Genomic DNA, 20,993 nt, shown 5'->3' on the forward strand with positions numbered 1-20,993 from the left:
TTGATAGCCAACTTGGATGCCCCATTTGAGAGGTGAAATGCTATATAAACATGCTAGTAGAATGAACATGCAATTTGTAAGAATGAAGAAACTCTATTTGCAAGTGCTAAAGGGTTAAAGATTGAAGAGAATAAATGGACGATTGTATGTAATTTGTATTTTGAAGATTCTCTTCTTGGTGGATTTTTTTTGAAAGGGTTTCTCCAAGTAAACATTGTTATGTGTTTAAATCCTTATATTTTTTGAGTTGTTGATTCATTTTATTGCATTCTCCATTTATCTATACACTAGATAAAATATAATTTAGAAGTTAAAATCAGATTTCCATTTAATAGTTGTTCACCTTCATATCTAACACATGTTCCACTTTTGCTACATAAAACTTATTCATTTGATAAAAAGATACAAAGAAATTAGTCAAAAGGTCACTATTTTTTGATCTTCCTAGAATGACACTTTCTCATGTTTATATAATTGTTATTTTGTTGTTTCCTTACCCTTCACTTAGACAAGAAGATGGTGGGAGGGTATTCCCATACAAACTGGGTGCAAGGCATAGGGTCTTGGAAGAATGTGAATCCCATTTGGACTCTTTGGATGTATTCTTTCCTATATCCCCACTTTAAAAAAATTCATTTTGATATTTTTATTTATACTTCATATTGTTTTAAATTCAGAATTGTGATATTTTTATATTTTAAATTCAGATCTCTCAAAGATTCCATTACCTCATAGCAATAATAATAATAATACTAAATTTTTGCTTGATCCCTAAATCAAAAGAATATAATATGTATTTTTTTTCCCAAATGTTAAATTAATAGATTTTTTTTATATTAATTTAACCATTCTGAATCAGAATATTCGAATGCTCTAAATCTACAGACATTGGCGCAGAAGTTCAGTGCTCTAAATCTGATAAATATTCAAGAAGGAATATTCGAATGCTCTAATTTTAACATTCTGAATGCTTTAGAATGTAACATAATTGTGATTTTCAATTGTTTAATAAATCTGATCGAGTGTACAGCATGTACAGAAGATTTTAAAAACAAATTTTGACTGGTTGATTAGTGTTTGGTAGACAAGATATACACGTGAGCATAACTGTGGAGCCATAATTGAAATAATAACAATAACGACGTGAAAAAGGTAAGCTTGCGTGGAACCCGAGGGGAATCGAGCCAGCGACATTCCGGTGAGTTGGTAAACCACAAGGAGGAGGCAAAATTTACATTTTTTTGGTCGCAGATTCATTTCGACTCAGCGGGATCCACGTCATTAATGGGATTGTTCAGAGACCCAAGAGTGAAAAATGTCAGCGAAGGCGACCAGGATCTCCAGCCGCTCACAAACGAAGGATTTCCTCCCCCAAAAGACAGCTTTAACTTAGCCTACTTATCCTACTTCACACTGGGCGCAGGATTTTTGCTCCCATGGAACGCCTACATAACGGCCATAGATTATTTCAGCTACATTTACCCTGGCAAGCAGGTAGACCGGGTTTTTTCTGTGGGTTATATGGTGACATGCCTGCTGTTTCTGTTAATTCTGATCACATGGGCGCAGAAGTCCAGCGCTCGATTCCGGATCAATTTAGGGCTCTCTCTGTTTCTCCTGTGTTTGCTCGTCGTGCCGGTAATGGATGCCGCTTACATAAAAGGGCGCAGAGGCTTGGATGTGGGGTATTATATTACTGTTACGGCGGTTGTTGGGTGTGGAATTGCCGATGCTTTTGTGCAGGGGAGCTTGATTGGCTCTGCCGGAGAACTTCCTGAGGAATTCATGCAGGCTGTCGTTGCAGGGACTGCTGCTTCAGGTAATTCAAGTTTTACAATGGTTTTTAGTTTGTGTTTATGCTGTAGATGGCTAGTGCCACAGTGGGTTTCTTTTCGGCCTCGTTTAGGGCTTTTAACCATTTTAATTTCCACCAACGAGTGCCTGGTCCCAAAGGCACAACATGAAAGTAAACCATCCCAATAACCTTAACTGAATTTTACTGCTATTATTGTTCTCATTCGTATGGATTGTAAATGAGGGGGTCATTTGAATATTCCCCATAATCATTACGCTACGATCTTTAGCTTGGCGAGTATGGGTGGCATTCAACTGTATCTTATTACGCTGCGACCTTCAGGTTGATGAATATGGGTTATATTTCAATATATCCACTATCATTACGCCAGAGGCTGCATTGGAATTTGTCATCACTACACAAAATTAAGGTTGATTAATGAGGGTAATATTTGAATATACCTCGAAATCATCCAGCTCGATCTTAAAATATGGGCGCATTTGACTCTTTAACATATCTGCCATGCTACAACTGATCCATAAATCATTGGATTTCTAAATCTTATAACTCATCAACTGTAAATTTCCAGATTAATTCTTTTCACACCTCTGAACAAATTAGTCTTAAGGGGATTAAAATACCTACAACAATACGAAAATCAAATAATGAGAAGGAACGAAATAAATAATAGATCACAGACATAAGAAATAGATCATATGTTACAAATTTAATCCATGGAAGTGCAGGTTGCAGATGTTGGAAAAAGTTGATTTTTGGGTCTTTTTGGAGATTGTGTTGACGCCTCCAACTGATTTTGTTTAGTTGGTTGAACATAACGAGATAATGGCCAAGGAAAAACATATCATCTTGAATTCTGTGGAGGATCATTTTATTCATCACATCACTGAAAATAAATTAGCAAAGAAGATGTCTTGTGCCTTGACCACTCTTTATCATAGTGTGAACATTTCCCATAAGTTGCTGCTGAAAAACAAACTTAGTACTACACATGATTGACATAGACATGCTAGCCGCCTATCTGGTGACATCATAGATTTTCATGATCAACTTGTAGCAATTTGGGTTTCAGTGGAGAATGAAGAGTTGACACCATATTCTTAAATAGGTTTTCTCCACCCTAGGAACTTTTTGTTTGGGGTCTTTGTGCTCATGAGAAGCTTTGGGATGTAATTTCAACATCGTTATCTGTTCTCAACACCACTCTTGCTTCTACAAAACTTGTATTACTTTTGCAGCACTGTCAAAATTTAATTTTTAGGTATTTGGTTTGGGGACAAGAGTGCACATGCTTTTTTGGATGTTTATCTTAACCACCATCCATCTATAGCGACATTTTCAATTATTTAATATAGCCATGATGTTTCAGAGATTTTTTTTCTTGCCGTGCCTTGCCATTGGAGATAACAAAAATTGAAATGTTTTGCCTTGTTTTTTTATTTATTTCATCACGTGTTTACTTCATATTATTGTGCCTATCCATTATTTTCATCGTTCTAATCTACAAATTTGGCCATTTCCCCCCTTTATCTCGGCATGTGAAACAGTCTTTTGATCTCCAATATTCATTAGTTTCATTTTTATTTAGTCTTAGTTTCCTCAGTTGATTAATTTTGAACTGAATTGCTCTGCCGGTTGGTTCTTAGGAAGTCATGCATTAGCCTTCAGGGGTCTTTACATCTACAATTTTGTTCTTTAGCTAAAGGCAATATAGATTGTAAATCTTAGAGTATTGAGCTATGCTCACTTCAGCATTAAGGACTGGAATATCATTGTTAGCATTTTGGAACCCTTGTAAGGAAGAATTGAATGTGATGCTCAAGAAACATTTTGCTTTGTGAAGAATTTGTCAATGCATAAACTTGTTGCTATGATTTTCCAACGTTTTTGAGCAATATGCAGTGAATGTCTATGTTAAAAGGCTATTGTGCATTTACACTTGATCCTGAAATTATAGGTTCTGTCTTATTTGGTAAAAGGGTATTTTGTTACCATGGACTATAAGGCACATGGCAAAAACACAATTCTTTTACAAAATTAAGTTAATAACTTTTGATAAATTTCCAAATGCTAATTTATTGATAATTTTAATCTGGCTGTCATTCTTATTTGTTCTTTTAAATGTAATTGAGTATGCTTTGCATATATTATATCTTTTATTGTGTGGCTATTCTTGCAAGGTATTTTTGACAAACTAAATGCGTTGCCTTCTAACTGACATGATTTTTGGCTTAAAAGCCTAGTGGTTAGAGGAGTGACCTAATGGCCTTGTTATAAGAAACTAAATGTGTCGTCTTCTACCTGACATTGGTGTTGGCCTAAAAGCTTAGTGGTTATAGGGGTGACATGGTGGCTTTGTTATGATTTGTGCTCTCATGCATTCGTTTTTGTGCAATTGTTAAAACTGCTTTCATCATTATCTATGCTAGTTTCGTGGTGTTTGCTTCCATGTTTTTCAAAATTGACCAAAAATTGTTCTGAGACCAAAACAGAAATCAGCCAATATAATGAGACTAAACTTTGAGATCTGAAAACTCTGTATTCCAAAAATATAGGTTGAATTTTTCAAATAGGAAAAATGAATATAAATGAGCTGAAATCTTAAACTGTAGTAATCTTAAGCTAAATGCTATAAATCCAGTTTTGATGTAATATTTGAACTATTATGGACCCATTCAGAAAACTGGAAATATTCCTGAAGACGTTCACATGGAACTATGGATCGGAGAGGAGAGTACCAATAATCTGATTTCTTATATTAGCAAATTGTTATCTCCATGATGGTGACTGATTTATCTGAAGCACTCAATTTTCTTTGAAAAATGAACAGAAGATTTAACTATTCTATTAATAGGATCAATCTGGCTTACTGATTCAGATCCCCTGCAGCCTGGATCCATGTCTGTTATATACCTGGTCTGGATACAGCCAGGTGCCTGCAAAATGGGTCCAGATTTTTCTGTGTTTCTCTGCGACAGACCTGGTAAGAAGGTCATCACATTTCATGGAAGGAAAGAATAAAACCCTCCTGCACCTTGCTGCTACAAATGCTCTTTCTGTATTAATGGCGGGGGACTACAAATGGTGCCATTTTAGTTGGATTTGACAATTTGAATACTGCTTTTACTCGCTGCAGATGGTTTCTGCATCATTATAGGTAGGCCACTTCTCTATTCAACTGGATTTCCACAAACAACAACAGTTAGGATATGAAAGGAGTTACAAGTCTTTGATTTTGTTGATCCGTGATTGTCTGCATTATAGAGTAGGGAATGATGGAGTGCCAGTGATAGGAGTGTGATCCTTTGGCAAGGTGAGCAAGTAGAACCAACACAAGAAGTGGAATAGAGGCGGAAGACAAATTATGATCATAAACTGAGCAATGTGGTAGGAATGACAAGTATTGACAACTAATTGCTACCAATGCATGAATGGTGTTTTAGTGGTGTTATCATTACCTACTGCTTTGCTTTGTAAAAAGCAATAATTATTGGCTTCATAATATTGAAAACAACACATTCTTTATTTTTAAGTGCCTTTTAGGTTTCCACCACATCCATATTGTGGGTACTTATAAATTGAAGAATGTACCTATATATTTATAATAGGTTAAAGATTTGGCTGAGATATATTTAAAATACTACCCAATTTTTAATATATATTATTAACCCATTGAATCTATAATCTTTAGCCAATATATATAGTTATACAATCTAGTGACAATAAATTTTTGTGCATGGATAAAATATGTATGTATTTATGATTTTTGTACAGACATATCCAAAATGTACTCAACCACCAATTTTTTTTTGCCACATAACCAATTCTGAACTAGTAGCTTAGAGTTCAATTCTGTTGACGGTTTGCTTAGAAAAACCCTCAAATCACGTTTCGGTTCGTTCCTAGACAAATTCATTTTGGTTGTGGGCAAGGTGTGTGATTTCTGGGATTTACTTGGGTGAGTACAGGCCCAAAATCATGAGCTCAAAGTGAACCATTTTTTTTTAATATGATAGTTGTTTTTGTCATTACGTTTTGTCGGCATGTTTGTGAAATTTTTTAGCTTAGGGCAGCCATTCATCAAAGGACTTTACAAGCTTTTGGATATAACTGCATATTAGTTTTTAGCATCAACGTTTTAGTTCAGATGCCATGATTGATTATTAGGATACGTTTTCCTCATACTTATGATGGATTAGGAAGTGTGATCCAAAATGTTGATGCTAAAAACTAATACACAATTATATTTGAAAGCTCCCTTTGAAATGGTAATTGCTTAATTAAATTATGAAAACGATAGTGTACATATAGGCAATTATAGGACGATGTTTTTAAATGAAACAATCGTAAAACTAACTAAATAAGCTAAAATATCATAAATGACCATTAAATAATATAATATTACTTTAATACCCTCCCCTAATGGTCATTCTATCAACTACACCAAGTTGCCCGCTAAATTTTACAAACTTGTTTGGGCTTAGAGACTTGGTGAGGATGTCTACAGTCTGATCCTCAGCTGGAACATATTGCAACTGAAAAGATCCATCTTCTACAAGTTGTCGAATGAAGTGACAATGAAGCTCAATATATTTGGTTTGCTCGTGGAAGACTGGATTCTTGGCAAGTTTCAACACCCCTTGATTGTCACATAACAAGGGAGAAGGACCTACTTGAGACATTTGCATGTTAGAAAGCATCCTTCGAAGCCAAATTGCCTCTCATGCTACTTTGACAGTTCCCTGATATTTAGCTACATTCGAGGAAAGAGATATCACCTGCTGTTTCTTATTGGTCCATGTGACTACACTGATGCCTAGATTGAAGATATACCTAGAAGTAGACTTTCTGTCATCAATAGAATTTGCCCAATTTGAGTCAGTAAAACCAATCAGCCGAGGATCTTTGCTTCTATTGTACAAAATGCCTAAGTCAGGTGTACCCTTCACATATCTTAGTACACGCTTCGTTGCAACTTGATGTTCTACCTTAGGGGCTATCATGAAGCAAGAGATGTAGCTCACGACATAACTAAGATTAGGTCTAGTGTCTGTGAGGTAGATGAGACTGCCAACTAGTTCCCTGAAAGCTGATTCATTCACCACAAGTGAATTTGATTTGGTTGATAGTTTCAACCCGTTCTCCATAGGTGTAGATGAAGGTTTGCAATCATTCATCTTGAACTTATCCAACAAACTCCTGACATACTTTGACTAAGAGATAAAGATACTGCCACTAGTTTGCCAAACCTCTACACCGAGACAATAATGTAGAATTCCCAAATCTGTCATATCAAAAGACTTGCACAAATTCTGTTTGATCTGCTCAATCAAATGTGCTGCACTACTAGTAATGATCAGGTCATCGACATACATGACAAGAAGAAGGATATCACTACTAGTATTCTTGACATACAAGTTGGGATCTGAAGGACTCCTCTGACAGCCTTGTCCAACCAAATACTAATCAATTTTAATGTACCGTGCTTGAGGAGCTTGTTTGAGGCCATAGAGTGCTTTCACCAATTTGCATACTTGGTGTTCTTTACTGGCAACCTTGAAACCTTGAGGCTGTGTCATACAGACTTCTTCCTCCAAATCACCATTGAGGAAGGCACTCTTGACGTCCATTTGATGGACCTTCCAGCCAAACTATGCTGCAATGGCTAGAACAAGCTGAATGGTGCTCATCTTGGTTGTGGGAGCAAATGTCTCCTCATAGTTGATGCCCGCTTTCTATGAGAGCCCTTTAGCCACCAACCGAGCCTTGTGCTTATCAAGAGTTTCGTCAGCCTTATACTTGACTATATAGACCCATTTGTAGCCAATGGGTTTCTTCCCAGGTGGAAGATTTGATAGAACCCATGTTTTATTCTTGAGAAGACTATGATGTTCAGCTTCCATAGCCTTCTCCCATTTAGGCTTTCCTTGTGCTTCTGAATAAGTTTGAGGCTCATAAATACTCTGAAGATTTGCCATGAGAGCAAAATTTACTCTGTTCTTTTTGCTCTTGCCTCTAGAAGATCTCCTCTCAACAAGCTCATCATCACAAACAACAACAATGGTCTTTTCCCACCATTTAGGCCGGAGAGTAGAAGCACCTATATCTAACTCAGGATGATCAGCATGGGAAGGATTGTTTGGAATAAACTCATCTGGATGCTGATCCAGGTTTTCCTAAGGAAAATCCGGTGGAACAAGATCCTGTCGAGGAGAATCAACAATCTGTGTCAGAATCAGCAGAATCCCTTCCTTTAGGTGGAGCTAAGGGAAGTCGAATACTCAAATCCTTAGCATTCAGAGGCTGATCTTCAAAACTGAAAACAGGAGAAGAGAGCTGAAAAGGCCCTCCTTCATCAAACACAACATCTCAACTGATTATGAAACAATCAGTGTCTAGATCAATCAGCCGATAAGCCTTATGATTATCACTAGAGCCTGTGAACATCAATTTCTGGCTCTTTGTGTAATGTCCCCACTTTGAAATATAATTTAATAATAAATAACAATAATGAAATTAAAATACAAAATAATTAAAAATAAAAATTAAATTAAAATACGAAAGAATATAATTAAATAAAATTAAAATTGGATTAAAGCTAATGATGGTCAAAAGGCATGAAATGATAAGTTGTGACTCCCTTAAATATGAGGTATAAAAGGGAGAAGAGAACTCATTTGAAGGGGGGATAATTTGGGAATCAGAAGTGCAGATTTGATTTAAATAAGAAATGCAGATCTGATTGTGAAAAGTTGTGTCCCTTTCAAAGGGTAGAAATAATGAAGAGTTGCACTCTTTCAAAGGGTGCTAATGGTGAAAAGGCGTGTCTCTTGCCAAAGGGCATACATGATGAAAAGGTTTGACATATATTAAGGAGAGGAATCAAAGCATCCAGTGAATCACCATCGATCAGATCAGATCAGAACTGTCGTTAAGTTACAGGCAGTAACATCCTTGTTCTGGGTGGTATGCATGGGGATATGCTTAATATATGAAGCTTGATAATGTTCTTATGAAGAATTTAATAGTAAATTAGTAGTATTAATATAGACTGCAATATGCATGGTAGTCATACTTAATTATATATATGTTCATAGTACAATGAGACATCAATATATTCACAGTCTAAGTACTTAATCGATTCTAATTCTTTTCCCCATAAGGAGAGGTGTGGTGTTGTTAGGGAGAGGTAAAGTAGTGAACCCCAAGGGTGAATGGATTGATGTTCCAGAAATCTGGGCTGCATTATGGAAGTGGTGTCATTGCGCCCTAGACAAGTAAATCCCCATATAGGGTTGAGAATTAGAAGGGATTAAGATTAGAGCTTGAATAATGACAATATCAATTGTACCACGAGCAACCATAGTTATTTAATATGTAATTAATGTAGCATAATAAGTAGTAATGTATGTTGCTCTTTAGGAATTGGCAGCCTCTTAATAGGGGACATCACACTTTGAATCCAGTTCTGATCTCTTTGCATCTGGAACCCAAACATAAGCAGTAGAAGCAAAAACTTTCAAGTGGCTGATTTTGGGCTTTCTCCCAGACCAAGCTTCCTCTGGGGTCATCTTCTTAACGGCCTATGTAGGAGACTAGTTCAGAAGGTACACTGCAGTATAGATTGCTTGAGCCCCAAATTTCTTAGAAACATTCCTATCTTCTAGCATAGACCGGGCCATTTTGGTGATTGTGTGGTTCCTTCGCTCAACAACACTATTTTGTTGAAGAGTCTAGGGTGTGGTAAGCTGGGGCTTAATACTGTGTTTTGTACAAAAGTTGGAGAAATCAGTAGAACAAATTTCCCCCCCATTATCTAACCTAAGAGTTTTGATGGGACATCCTGACTCTTTTTCAACTAAGGCCTTAATTTTATTTGTTTTTAAGAAAAAACACCCATATTTTTCTATTGAAGTCATCGACAAATAACAAAAAATGCTTGGCGCCTAGTGACTGATGCAACGTTCATTGGTCCACAGACATCTGCATGAACCAGCTGCAAGACCTTGGAGGCTCTCCAAGGATTGCCATCTGAGAAAAGAGTCCGATGCTGCTTTCCTACCTGGCAAGCTCCGTAAACACCATGACTCTGGGACTGAATCTTAGGTAACCCAACAACTAGACCCTTTGAGCCAACTGAGAGAGATAGTGAAGATTCAGTTGCCCATACCACTGATGCCAAAGAGTGTTGGTGGATGAACTCTTTGCTGCCATAGCATGCACTTGAGAATCACTAGTGTCAACAAGTCCGTAAAGACTATGATCCTCAAGGCCAACAACAATTGTAGTGCGAGTCTCCTTGCCAACAATGTTGCACTTGTGTGCACTGAAAATGACATCTAGCTTCGGACAATGGCGCATAATCTGATTGACTGAGAGGAGATTTAGTTCCATGCTTGGAACATAGTATACATTGAGAAATAACAATTTTCTCCCTCTAGATTTAATCCGAATGTTGCCCTTACTGACAATAGTATACTATTCTCCTCCCAAAATCATAGAATCATTGAAAGCCATGTACTCTAAGAACCGATCTTGTCGATTCGTGAAATGACGAGGAGCTCTAGAGTCAATGTACCAAGTAGATTATCGGACATGATCAATTGGTCTTTTGGCCATAAAAGCATAAAAGGTAGATTCTTTCAGCTTAGCATGCTCTGCAACATGGGCCTTCTGCTGAGACCCTCCTTGTTTTGATTGCTTGGACGCCAATTGTTTCCTGCAATCCTTCTTCATATGACCAAACTTGTGACAATAGTTGCATGTAATATTCTTCTTGGAGTTCTCTTGAGGTTTGCCTTGTCCTTTCTGCTGGAAGGACTTGCCTTTGCCTTTGTCCTTATCCGAGGATTTGGCAGTGAATGTCTGTTCAGTGGAGGATGTGCTAGTGCTGCTGTCAAATTGCTGTTTCCATCTATCTTGCTGCTGAAGCTTGTTGCAAAGGGTAGGAAACTTGAGATCAACACTAGTGGAAGTAATATTGAGCATCTCAATAAAATGCTCGTAGGATCGAGACAAGCTTTTCAGCGTAATCACCACCATGTCTTCTTCCTCCATTTTGCGACCAAAAGCTTCAAGCTGATTGCGTATATCCTTGATCTTCAGAAGATGCTCTTGCAGAGACATCTTATCATCCATTATTATTGAAAACAACATGCTCTTTAGAAAGAACACTCAGCTTTTGTCAAACGTTTCATGAAGGTCCTTCAAATGTTGCCAGATCTGTGGAGTGACCAGACAGGATACGAGGGAGTTGATAATCAGTGATAGATAATTTTAGGAGCATGATTGCTTCCCAATTGCGCTCATCATATTTATCTTGATCTTTTCCTGCTGTTGAAGGTCGAGTTGTAGTACCCAGAATGATCTCATCAAGGCACCAATACTCGAAGATAGTTAGCATCCGCTGTTTCCACGTGTTATAATTGCGGCCATTGAACTTCTAATTGCTTTCCAGCATAATGTTTGTCACAGATGCCATCTCACTAGTTTTCGATGCGCAAAAAGTCACATGTGACTGCAAACTTTAAATTAGGTCAAAAAAATGACAAAGCTTGTGGGCACGGATCCCAATGCACTGCAAAAGACTGATCAATCAGCCCTACAACACTTGCACAACCCACGGTGCACAAATATCGAGGAAATAATCAGAAACTAAAACCTTGATTTTTAATCCAAAAGATCAGTCAAAAAAATATTGGCCCAAATCCCAAGGTTTGCGAAAAACCCTAGGTCACAAACAGCATGCTGTGTGAACCTAGATTAGAAAATCTTAGCCACCTCAAAAAAATTCAGGAAACATAGATAACAGTTTTTTGAGCAGAGAAAAAAGTCGCACAATCTTCTGCAGGGCCTCAGTGGAAAATAGCTCACTAGCAGAAGCCTGCGTTTCGCGCGAAAAAACCAACCCAAAGAAAATAGGTCACCACGATTAGGAAAACCCTTTTGTCACAAAAAAAACAGAAGAGGCGCAAAATAATGTCGTGGTTGCAAAAGCCTGCGTTCTGCGTGAGGAAAAAATCGCTGTCTTGTTATAGAAACCCTTCACGTGCACACACGACCTGGAAATGTCAGGACAGAGGAAAAAAATCTTTACGCAGCCAGGTCGTGAAAATGCGCTGTGATTTTTCTAGAAAGACGTCGTGTGAGCAGGGAAAAAACGCGTCATGATTTGCAGATGAATAAAATGCCGATTATGAGTTCAAAAAAACCTTTGACGAAGAAACCCTCAAAATTTTGCTGAAAAGCCTGATTTTCAATTTTTAATAAAAAATCAAATCAAAAAACTTCTAAAAAAATTAATTTTCAGAATAAACACGAATTTTGTTCATAAAAATTCGCCAATTTTTTTTAAAGTTGGCTTGATACCATGAAATGGTAATTGCTTAATTCAATTATGAAAACGATAGTGTACATGTAGGCAATTACAAGGTGATGTGTCTAAATGAAACAATCCTAAACAGAAACTAAAATAGAAACTAACTAAATAAACTGAACTATCTTAAATGACCATTAAATAATATAATATTACTTTAATACTCTCAACTCATTATAATGGACTGTGGAAAAATTATGTTTGATGGACTTCATGTTTTTTTAAACAGTGTTTGATTTCTCTATTACTGCCATGGAGGGTTGGTGTCTTCACTAATCTCGGGGGAGTTGATGATGGTGTTGGCAACAGCTCAGCACTGCCCTGTGTGTTCCTCTTTAGCTTGGCCATCCACCAACCATGAAGAAGCAGGTGTAGTTTGTGATCCACCAACCATGAAGAAGCAGGTGTAGTTTGTGTCAAACCTCTGCTTGCAGTTACAGTACATTTGTTGTTTTCTTCTACACAATCTCTCACATTCTGATTCAGGAAATGGAAATTTCCATTCTACATTTTTTTGTATTATCAGCCATCATTTATTACAGAAAAAGGCATTAAATTCACTGCCTAGCTGGTCAAAATCCCATATTTTGTTGATTATTTTGAAATGCCAACTTGTCCTTGGGCACTTTTTATTCATTACTCAAAAGACTAGAATTTTCAATTTAGATGGGGCTCCACATTAAAAGATTCTTTTATCTCAACCTCTGATGAAACAAACCAAGTCCGTACTACATTACAAAGTTAAATATTTTCTAACTGTTGACTAAATAAAATTAATAAAAAATATACTCATAGAGTTTTGAGGTGCCTATCTCGTCAGATTATTTTAATAAATACATAAACATTTAATAAATAAAATATAATGCCTTAATAAAAAATTCATTCATCATTTGACTTCAAACTTTACAGATATATCTAATACAAAGTTTACAAAATGATTAGTAGGAGCTAATCTCTCCTAATTACACTTTTTCATATAAGAGTACATTCATTTCTTTAAAGGTATAATGACACATAATCTAGTGTCCTCAAAAGTACAATAACAAATAATCCAATGTCTTGAACGAGTGCAATCATTCTGGCTCTGTCAAGCTACATGGAGGGAGAGCATCATCTAAGCGTTTTACCTCCAACCACAGACTGGTGGTTCCCTGCATACCTTATTCGAAGTGGTCTGACTCTTCAACAAGGGTGACAGATCGTGGTAATTGCGAATGTTCTATATCCAATCTGAGAGCTAAGTGCATTAGTACTACTATCATGGATAGTCTTTCATGCATCTGTAGATACCCTATAGATATTTGAGAATTGACAATGTGTGCAGCAAGCATTACTCTGGCCAAAGTTTTTAATCCAATCACATTGCACTATATGGATATGCATGTCATATTGAAAACATATTCAAGCACGTCACAATAAAACTCTACTCCTTGCTTATCCTGCTCCTGAGTGATGCTCCAACCATTTAATCACTGGAAATTTACTATTTTAGTTATGCAATCTTACTGAAAATGATAGTTTATTAAAGCAAACAACCCTGCAACAGTCTGATTACAAACTCAGACTGATATAAGACTGTTTGCTTAAAATAATTGTCAAAAATTAGTTATAATTAACTCAGAATAATAATTATACAGCTGTACCAGATCGCTAATTTTCATGTCTTTCTAACCAATTCCACAGTTATGCTGCCAGTATAATCATGAAATTGACAGGCCCTAATAGCATTCAAGTCCATTTTATATAAACATTAATGAAGTCTATGTTCAAGAGATCAATGCAATGAACTATAAAATAGGCTTTCAGCATCTCAAAAAGCCATATAAATGTAATTAATTGTAACAGAACTGTTCACACACACACACACGCACACGCACACAATTGTTCTGTATTTGTATACACCTAAACACACACACTCAATTGTTCTGTATTTGTATACACCTAAATAGAGTTGATTCAAAAATAGAACTAACAGAATAATCTCGTCCTATATATGCAGCTTATAAAGCAATTTTCTCAACTTTTAGTGCCATGCAAATGTGCACAGTAGTAAACTACCAACAAAAATTCTGATTTCCGTATATAAACTTACTGATTGAGCCTTCCAGCTGTGCAAAACAGCTCATAAACACAACTAAATGTGATACCTATGCACATAATTACATCCTACAGACAAAATACTGATTTCCACTATAAATTCATAGGTTTACACCTACAGCTATGTAAAAACAGGGCAAAATTATATTATAAGTGTTGCATATAGGTTTAAAAGAACTTACGGTCAAATAATGCATTTGCTAGGTATAAAACTGTTACCATGACTTTTACAAATTTCTCTCAGCCATAAGAAAGTATGGTCAATTAACAACATCAAAGAAAATTTTCAATGGGTAATGAAATTGTTACAGCCCTACTCATGTATGCAAGGTAATAACATTCCACGCCACAAATCAATGATAAATCTCAATACATGACTGAATACAATGTGTGTATGTAGGGTAATGTAATGTCCCCTTCTCATTGATGTACTTTTAGTGGTCCAGTGGCCTATTCCTGAGACCTGTAGGCTATGTGCAATGTAGACATAGGGTTTCAATCTTTGATGAGGCGAGAACTTACTATTTTTAGTAAGTCAGGGGTTGGCTATTTTGGTGATACAGTCCTATTGAGCTCTCCATGCTCTGTCGCTGGGTGCGAAGATCCTACTTTTTCGGAGCAGTAGTTCATGACTTACTATTTTTAGTAAGTGACAGAATGGCATATTTCTATTTTTGGTAGTGGACAGGGTCCTGATCCTGCAGTAGTTCAGTGGTCTTCCTTGCTCAGCTTCATCTTGGTTTTGACAATAATCAGTATTGGAGTCATAAGTGATATAATTAAATATTATTTCCTTATCTTAAGGTTTAATATTTAATTAATTTGATTATTTTTACTACTGATTTATTGGCTTTGGAAATGGCGCATAATATCTCCTAAGTGCTAGGTGAATTTTATGTCTAGAAAGGGACGCCAAATTTATAATGGAGATATTATTTTATTCACCACACATGTTTGCTAGTCAAGTCGTGGTCCTTGACTTACTTGGCATGGTTCTTTGTCTAAGTATGGCGCCATCCTTGGGTAAAGGAAATGCAATTGAAAAAAGTTGAATTTGGGCGAATTTGTGAGCATTTGCATTTGGTTTTGGGGAGTTAGAAGTTATAAATAAGAGCCTTGGGCTCCGTTTTGTGGTATCTTATGAATTTGCATCGTTATGTTGCCGAATTGGCGATTGAAAATCTGAGCTTCGAAGTGTGGCTTCCTAGCTAAGTCTCAGTTTCGTACTTGCAAGATAGTACCTAGTTGTGTCCATGTATTTTTAGTGCTGTTGGTGAGTGAGTTGCAAATTGTGGAGTGTTTTGTGTGAGATTGGAGTGTTTTCTGGTTGGTGGTCGCGAAACTGTTGAAAGTGTTTTTTGCTCATACCTCTTGGCCAGGCGATTCCATCAGTCTGGGTATCGGCTCATCCATCCTTCCTACCATTGGCGATGCATCTTGTAAGTTTTTAGCATCTTATTTTGAGTGTGGATTTTTATATTGAAAATCGAACTTCCCAGGTTAGGCGTTGGGTTTAATAAGTGCATTGGGAAGCGTGCAAAAATAAATATGGGTGTTTTGATCATAGTTGAAAAACTCGGACTCGCCACGGACTCGGCAAACCAAAAATTTGGACTCGGACTCTGACTCGGACTCGTGAAAGACTCGTGAAAGACTCGGCAAGGTCTCGGCAAAAAAACAAACCGTAGTTTTACAAAAAAACATAAAGAAATTAATGCATTTAGAGAACATAAGAGCCATAATTGAAACATTACACGTCACATACTCATAGTTTCAAACTTTCAACTCTAAAATGTATAATACCAAGATTTCTTCAATGCTAATTATGCTTTTATATGGAGCCTAATCAGACTCAGAGGTTAAATTTTCCCTACTTCCATCGGCGCAATTTCCCCCTATATTTTTTGATGGGGGTTTGGGGGCAACTCCCCCAAGTTGGGGTCAAGGGGCATCGTCGAAGGATCCTGAAATTTGACCAAGTCTGGAAAATTGAAGAATCCTCCAAAAACTAGATTTTGCATTATAACTCATGGAGGTCCGAAACCACTCTCAAACATCCTGATAGTATATATGGAATATAACTTAAAGTATAAGAAAGAAGAAACTTATACTTAAATGTTATATTCCATACATGAATCCTGATGGAGAGACCAAATTTTTTCACATGTTAAACTCGATTTTAAAGCTTGCATGGCTTTTTTTCTGGGTCGCGCGAGTCCATCTGAAAGACTCGTGAGTCCATGCAAAAGACTCGCGCGAGTCCTTGCAAAAGACTCGCGAGTCTTTCAGATGGACTCGTGGCTCCCATGGACTCGCGAGTCCGTGGCGAGTTCACGAGTTTTAAAAATATGGTTTTGATAACTTCCTTTGGGTTTGTTTTCATTGTGGCTGGTGTAGCATTAGTTTAGAACTGATTTTGGGTGAATTGGGTGAGTAATGAGGGAGTTATGAGCATTTTAGTGAATCCATAGGCTGCTGGTTTTGTATTTCCAGCCTGCAGATTTTGATGTTAGCAGAAATTTCATGCTTATTATTTGGATGTTCAGCATTACTCTTCTTCTCTCACTATCTTGATTATTGTAAGTTTAAGTAGTAGTACTCCTAACCAATTCTGGCTTGTAACTCTCATCTCACTGAAAAGTGGAAAAGGCTGGCTTGCCACCTATTTCAATTGAATTGTAATTTAGTCCTCCCGCTGCATAAGCGGTTGAGTTGAGTTCGTGTGTAATTTCAGTCCTCTCGTTAAAATATCGTGGTCGAGTGATTTGTGCCTTTGTATGTTTCTATTGGCTGGTTCACCGCCAAGTTTCTTGCATTCACGCTAGATAAGCGGAAGGGGTTGGCTTGCCGCCTAGTATTGTATTCCACTTCAGCTTTCAGCAGATTTGAGATCTAACGATCCCCTATTCACCGTATGCTCTCACCTTCCCACATTGGGCTCTTGGTGATCAGAAAGTGGAAGGGTTGCATTTTTCAGCAAGTTTTCAGTTTATGCTTTCTAACCTTAATGGGTTATCTGTTTGTGGATGATTACTATTGGCTTGAAAACAAAAAAAAATAACTGGGATATTACAGGTAACAACAGTCCATGCCACAAATCAATGATAAATGGTATATGTGGACAGCAACTAACTTATATTTAGTTTCAATACTAATGATAATGCAGAGGCAGGGCATTTAAAATGATTGTCAAATAAGTCTTACACCCAATAAAACCCATTTTTAAACTGTTTTTACACCTTATTATTCAGCTAATATGTTTTCAAAACAAATGGAAAGAATAACTAGTTCAAAGTGTAGAACTTATCTAAGATTTTGTAAATTTTATCACATAGAGATGTGAATATCTGTAAGGATTTCAGGCTTAAGCTTTTCTGCAAGCTTATACAATTTGCAAGCCTTTTCTTTCCTATTTGTTTTCTCCTGCCTATGACCTCTGCTTCCTTCCAATGATGTCCAATATGGATAACGAAACCTATATGAATCCCATACTGAGTGTCCATTATGCTTCCTTGAGGCTCCATGCTCACCAGCTCTCCCCTTTTCACTAAGAATCTCTCCCACTTTCTGCACAATTTCCTTGTGTTCCAGCACCACAAAATGTAATTGCTCTAAACACTAGGGTTTCCTTAATGCAAAAATCCCTTTCTCATTTTTTTTCTTTTGAATTCCTTTTATTTCACAATATTTTCAAATAGTTTTACTAAATGCAATGATAAATACTATTTGGTAACAAAGGTCATGCAAATTGTCTAATAACAAGGGATAACATACAAAAACTTCCAAAATCACAAGGAATAAAAAATGACAGACGAAAAGAGAGATACACAATTATTACCTGCAACTGTAATAAGTAATAATCAAATGCACAATTATAACAGACATTTACACTTGCATTAGACACCTAAACAAACATCTAAAATGCATTATAACACATAGCTGACCTACGAATAGTGTAAGTGTATGCATTCTCGAAGGACATGTCATAATGGCATCATAACCTTGACCTGTTGTTCTCTCTCAGATGATACTCCCTTTGGGGGAAATCTGTCCCTGCGTCCAACTCATGATTGTAAAAATAGTAGTTAGTCCATATCTTAATTAAAAATTATAATTGTTAATTAATAGTAATTCATATAATAACATTTGATTAACAATAATCATTTCATCATGCTATCAGAAAACATCTTAGGGATATCATGAATCATAGTCACAATCAAATTAACACAATCATATTCAGGAATGAGTGCAACTACAATATACATGAGAACACTGAATGGGAATGTCACTGATTTTTACATACAGCCAAAGAACATTCATAGTCATGCATCTCATCAGCTAACTTAAAATACTTAAAAAATTGTCTAATTTGTATGATCAAAATGGGCTGTGACACCTGATATGGAATATTACTTACGATGCCAACACTCAACCAATTTTTCTATATATTTATGATAGTTATGCTTTTTTCAATGTATGAACCTAATATGAATTCAACCCCGAATTCTTTTGGCTGTATCCACACACCCCAACCCTTCCAAACTTGAATTGGTAACTTAGGGTTCAACAATGATAGGTGCAATACAACTGCTATTTAGACACTAATAAGGAAAGACAATAAACAAAGCCTTCAATAAAACTCCGAAGTTACTGGTTTGAGTTTGGGTGTGGTGGCATGGCAAATTTTTTTGGGGTTGGGTTGTCTGTAGAAAAACATATAAAATCATAAATATGTACATATTTCAGCCAATAAACAGGAATTAAGTCCAGATAACACAAAACATACATGTTGATGTAATAAAGTTATAAACAAAACAACCATAAAAAAACTGTAAGATCCTATGTTCCTCAATATTAAAAGCTGTAACCAATTTTCTGTGGACTACACTGAAAGCGAACCACAATACAAATGTAGTGGACACTTAAAAGTTCCAAAAAGTAATGCACGTGTTTTTAATAAGGTGAAGCCAGTAATTATTGCTTATCACAATGAAAGGTAGCAGATAATATTCAAGACTCATTGTAAAAAGACAAACCATAAATCCCCCAACAGCTGTACAAGTCCCCAAATCTAAAAGAAAACAGTGAAAGAACAGCATACCAACTGAAAATAGCTGCAGCACCATAAATGATAACATCATTAAAACTCCATTATTATTTTTCTCCTGCACATAATCATTGGCCATCGTTTGATAGAGAAGAAGAACAAGAAGCCTCAGGAAATGAGGGGCTTTTTACTACATTCTTCTTAGCTTCCTAATTGTAACAGCACTATTTGTACAAGTTCCCTGCCATTAATGTGTTTTCTTTATTTTTTCTGTGAAATGTGATGACAAAAACAAAAATTACAATGTGAAGAAAAAACAAAAATAATTAAAAAAAGCCATAGTTTGCAAAGGGTGCGCTTTGGGCAAGGGATTCGGACCCCAGATTTGCTTGGGTACCTAGCTGAATTTGAGGCCCAATATTATGAAACATATTGCACAAAAGAGGAAGATGATATGAAATCAAATATATGGAAAATACTTGACAATAACTTACCTCTTTGAGGGGGCAACCTCCTAATCCACTTTGAGGGGGATACTTCCAATCTAAGTCACAAGGTTCAAGTTAGAGTTAGAATTGGACAACAATAAAATTTGGATGAAAATTTGATAAGGAAAAAAAAAATCGTTATTAAATTCGCTTTATATAAATTTTATTCTTTTAAAAAATATAAACACTATATCCATAAAATTATCAAAATAAATTATATCAAATTTGTTTAATTTAATGTAAATATTTTAATTTAAACTTGTTAAATTTTATATATTAATAAGTAACTTTCTAAATTAAATATTCTAAAATATTAAAATTTTAATTTAAATTATATAATCCTCTTGCCAAATCCGACAGTTTTTTTAAGGCAGTGTACGGAAATTCTTTTATAGCGAACCTTTCTGAAAAAAATAAAGGATTTTTGATAAAGTGGCAAATAAATACATAACATCATTTTGTTGAAAAAGATTGGCATTTATATCCAGTAGCAGCCTATCCCGCTGCGACCATTGACAAACCCTACCTTTCTCATTGCAATTGACCACAACACCTTTTCGGAACTCAACAATGGTCCTCATACTTGCTGACGACCACTACATTGCTCACCCATCGACGAAATTCCTTTTAAGCACATATTCTAATAAATATATCTTCGCCTGTATTCTTATAAATTTGAAGGCAAATTTCAACGAATTTTAGACATTTTTTATAAGTTTGCCGAATTTTGAACCTGAAGCTGAAAATTTGGCAAACCTTGTGACATAGCTTCCAATAGTCTTCATCAAGAACACAATACTCGACATGATGATAATAACTAACCTCTACTTCCTATATATAACATATTTGTGCCAAGGATATCACCTAAGCCAATTCAGACAACATATAGGCCCTATGCTGACATAAATAGCTAAATAACAATATAATGTTAAGGTAGCCACAAGCTGACTACTCATAACCCAATACACACTATAGGGTTAGGGACATGACATTTCCCCCCTCTTCACAAAAGCACTTTCTTCAATGCTATTTTTTTTTCTTCTGTTTTTTCTTGTTCTTGTCTTGCTTCTTGTTCTTCTTCTTGTTCTTACTATTGTTCTTGTTTTTACTCTTGCTCTTGCTCTTACTCTTGGTCTTGTTCTTGCTAGTGAAAATAAGTTTGAATGTTCAGTT

General features: G+C 36.2%; 1 protein-coding gene across 1 annotated transcript in view; it reads left to right on the forward strand.

Moving 5' to 3' along the window:
- Positions 1–1,120: 1,120 nt before the first annotated feature.
- The window catches only part of LOC131065845 (equilibrative nucleotide transporter 1), a 70,193-nt gene continuing 50,320 nt past the window's right edge, over positions 1,121–20,993 (forward strand). The window contains exon 1 of the mRNA XM_058000486.2: positions 1,121–1,819. Within this exon, the coding sequence (XP_057856469.1) occupies positions 1,285–1,819 (535 nt within the window). The 5' untranslated portion in view covers positions 1,121–1,284. The remainder of the gene's footprint in view (positions 1,820–20,993) is intronic.

Source organism: Cryptomeria japonica, chromosome 6 (genome assembly GCF_030272615.1).
Source record: "Cryptomeria japonica chromosome 6, Sugi_1.0, whole genome shotgun sequence".
Taxonomy (NCBI): Eukaryota; Viridiplantae; Streptophyta; class Pinopsida; order Cupressales; family Cupressaceae; genus Cryptomeria; species Cryptomeria japonica.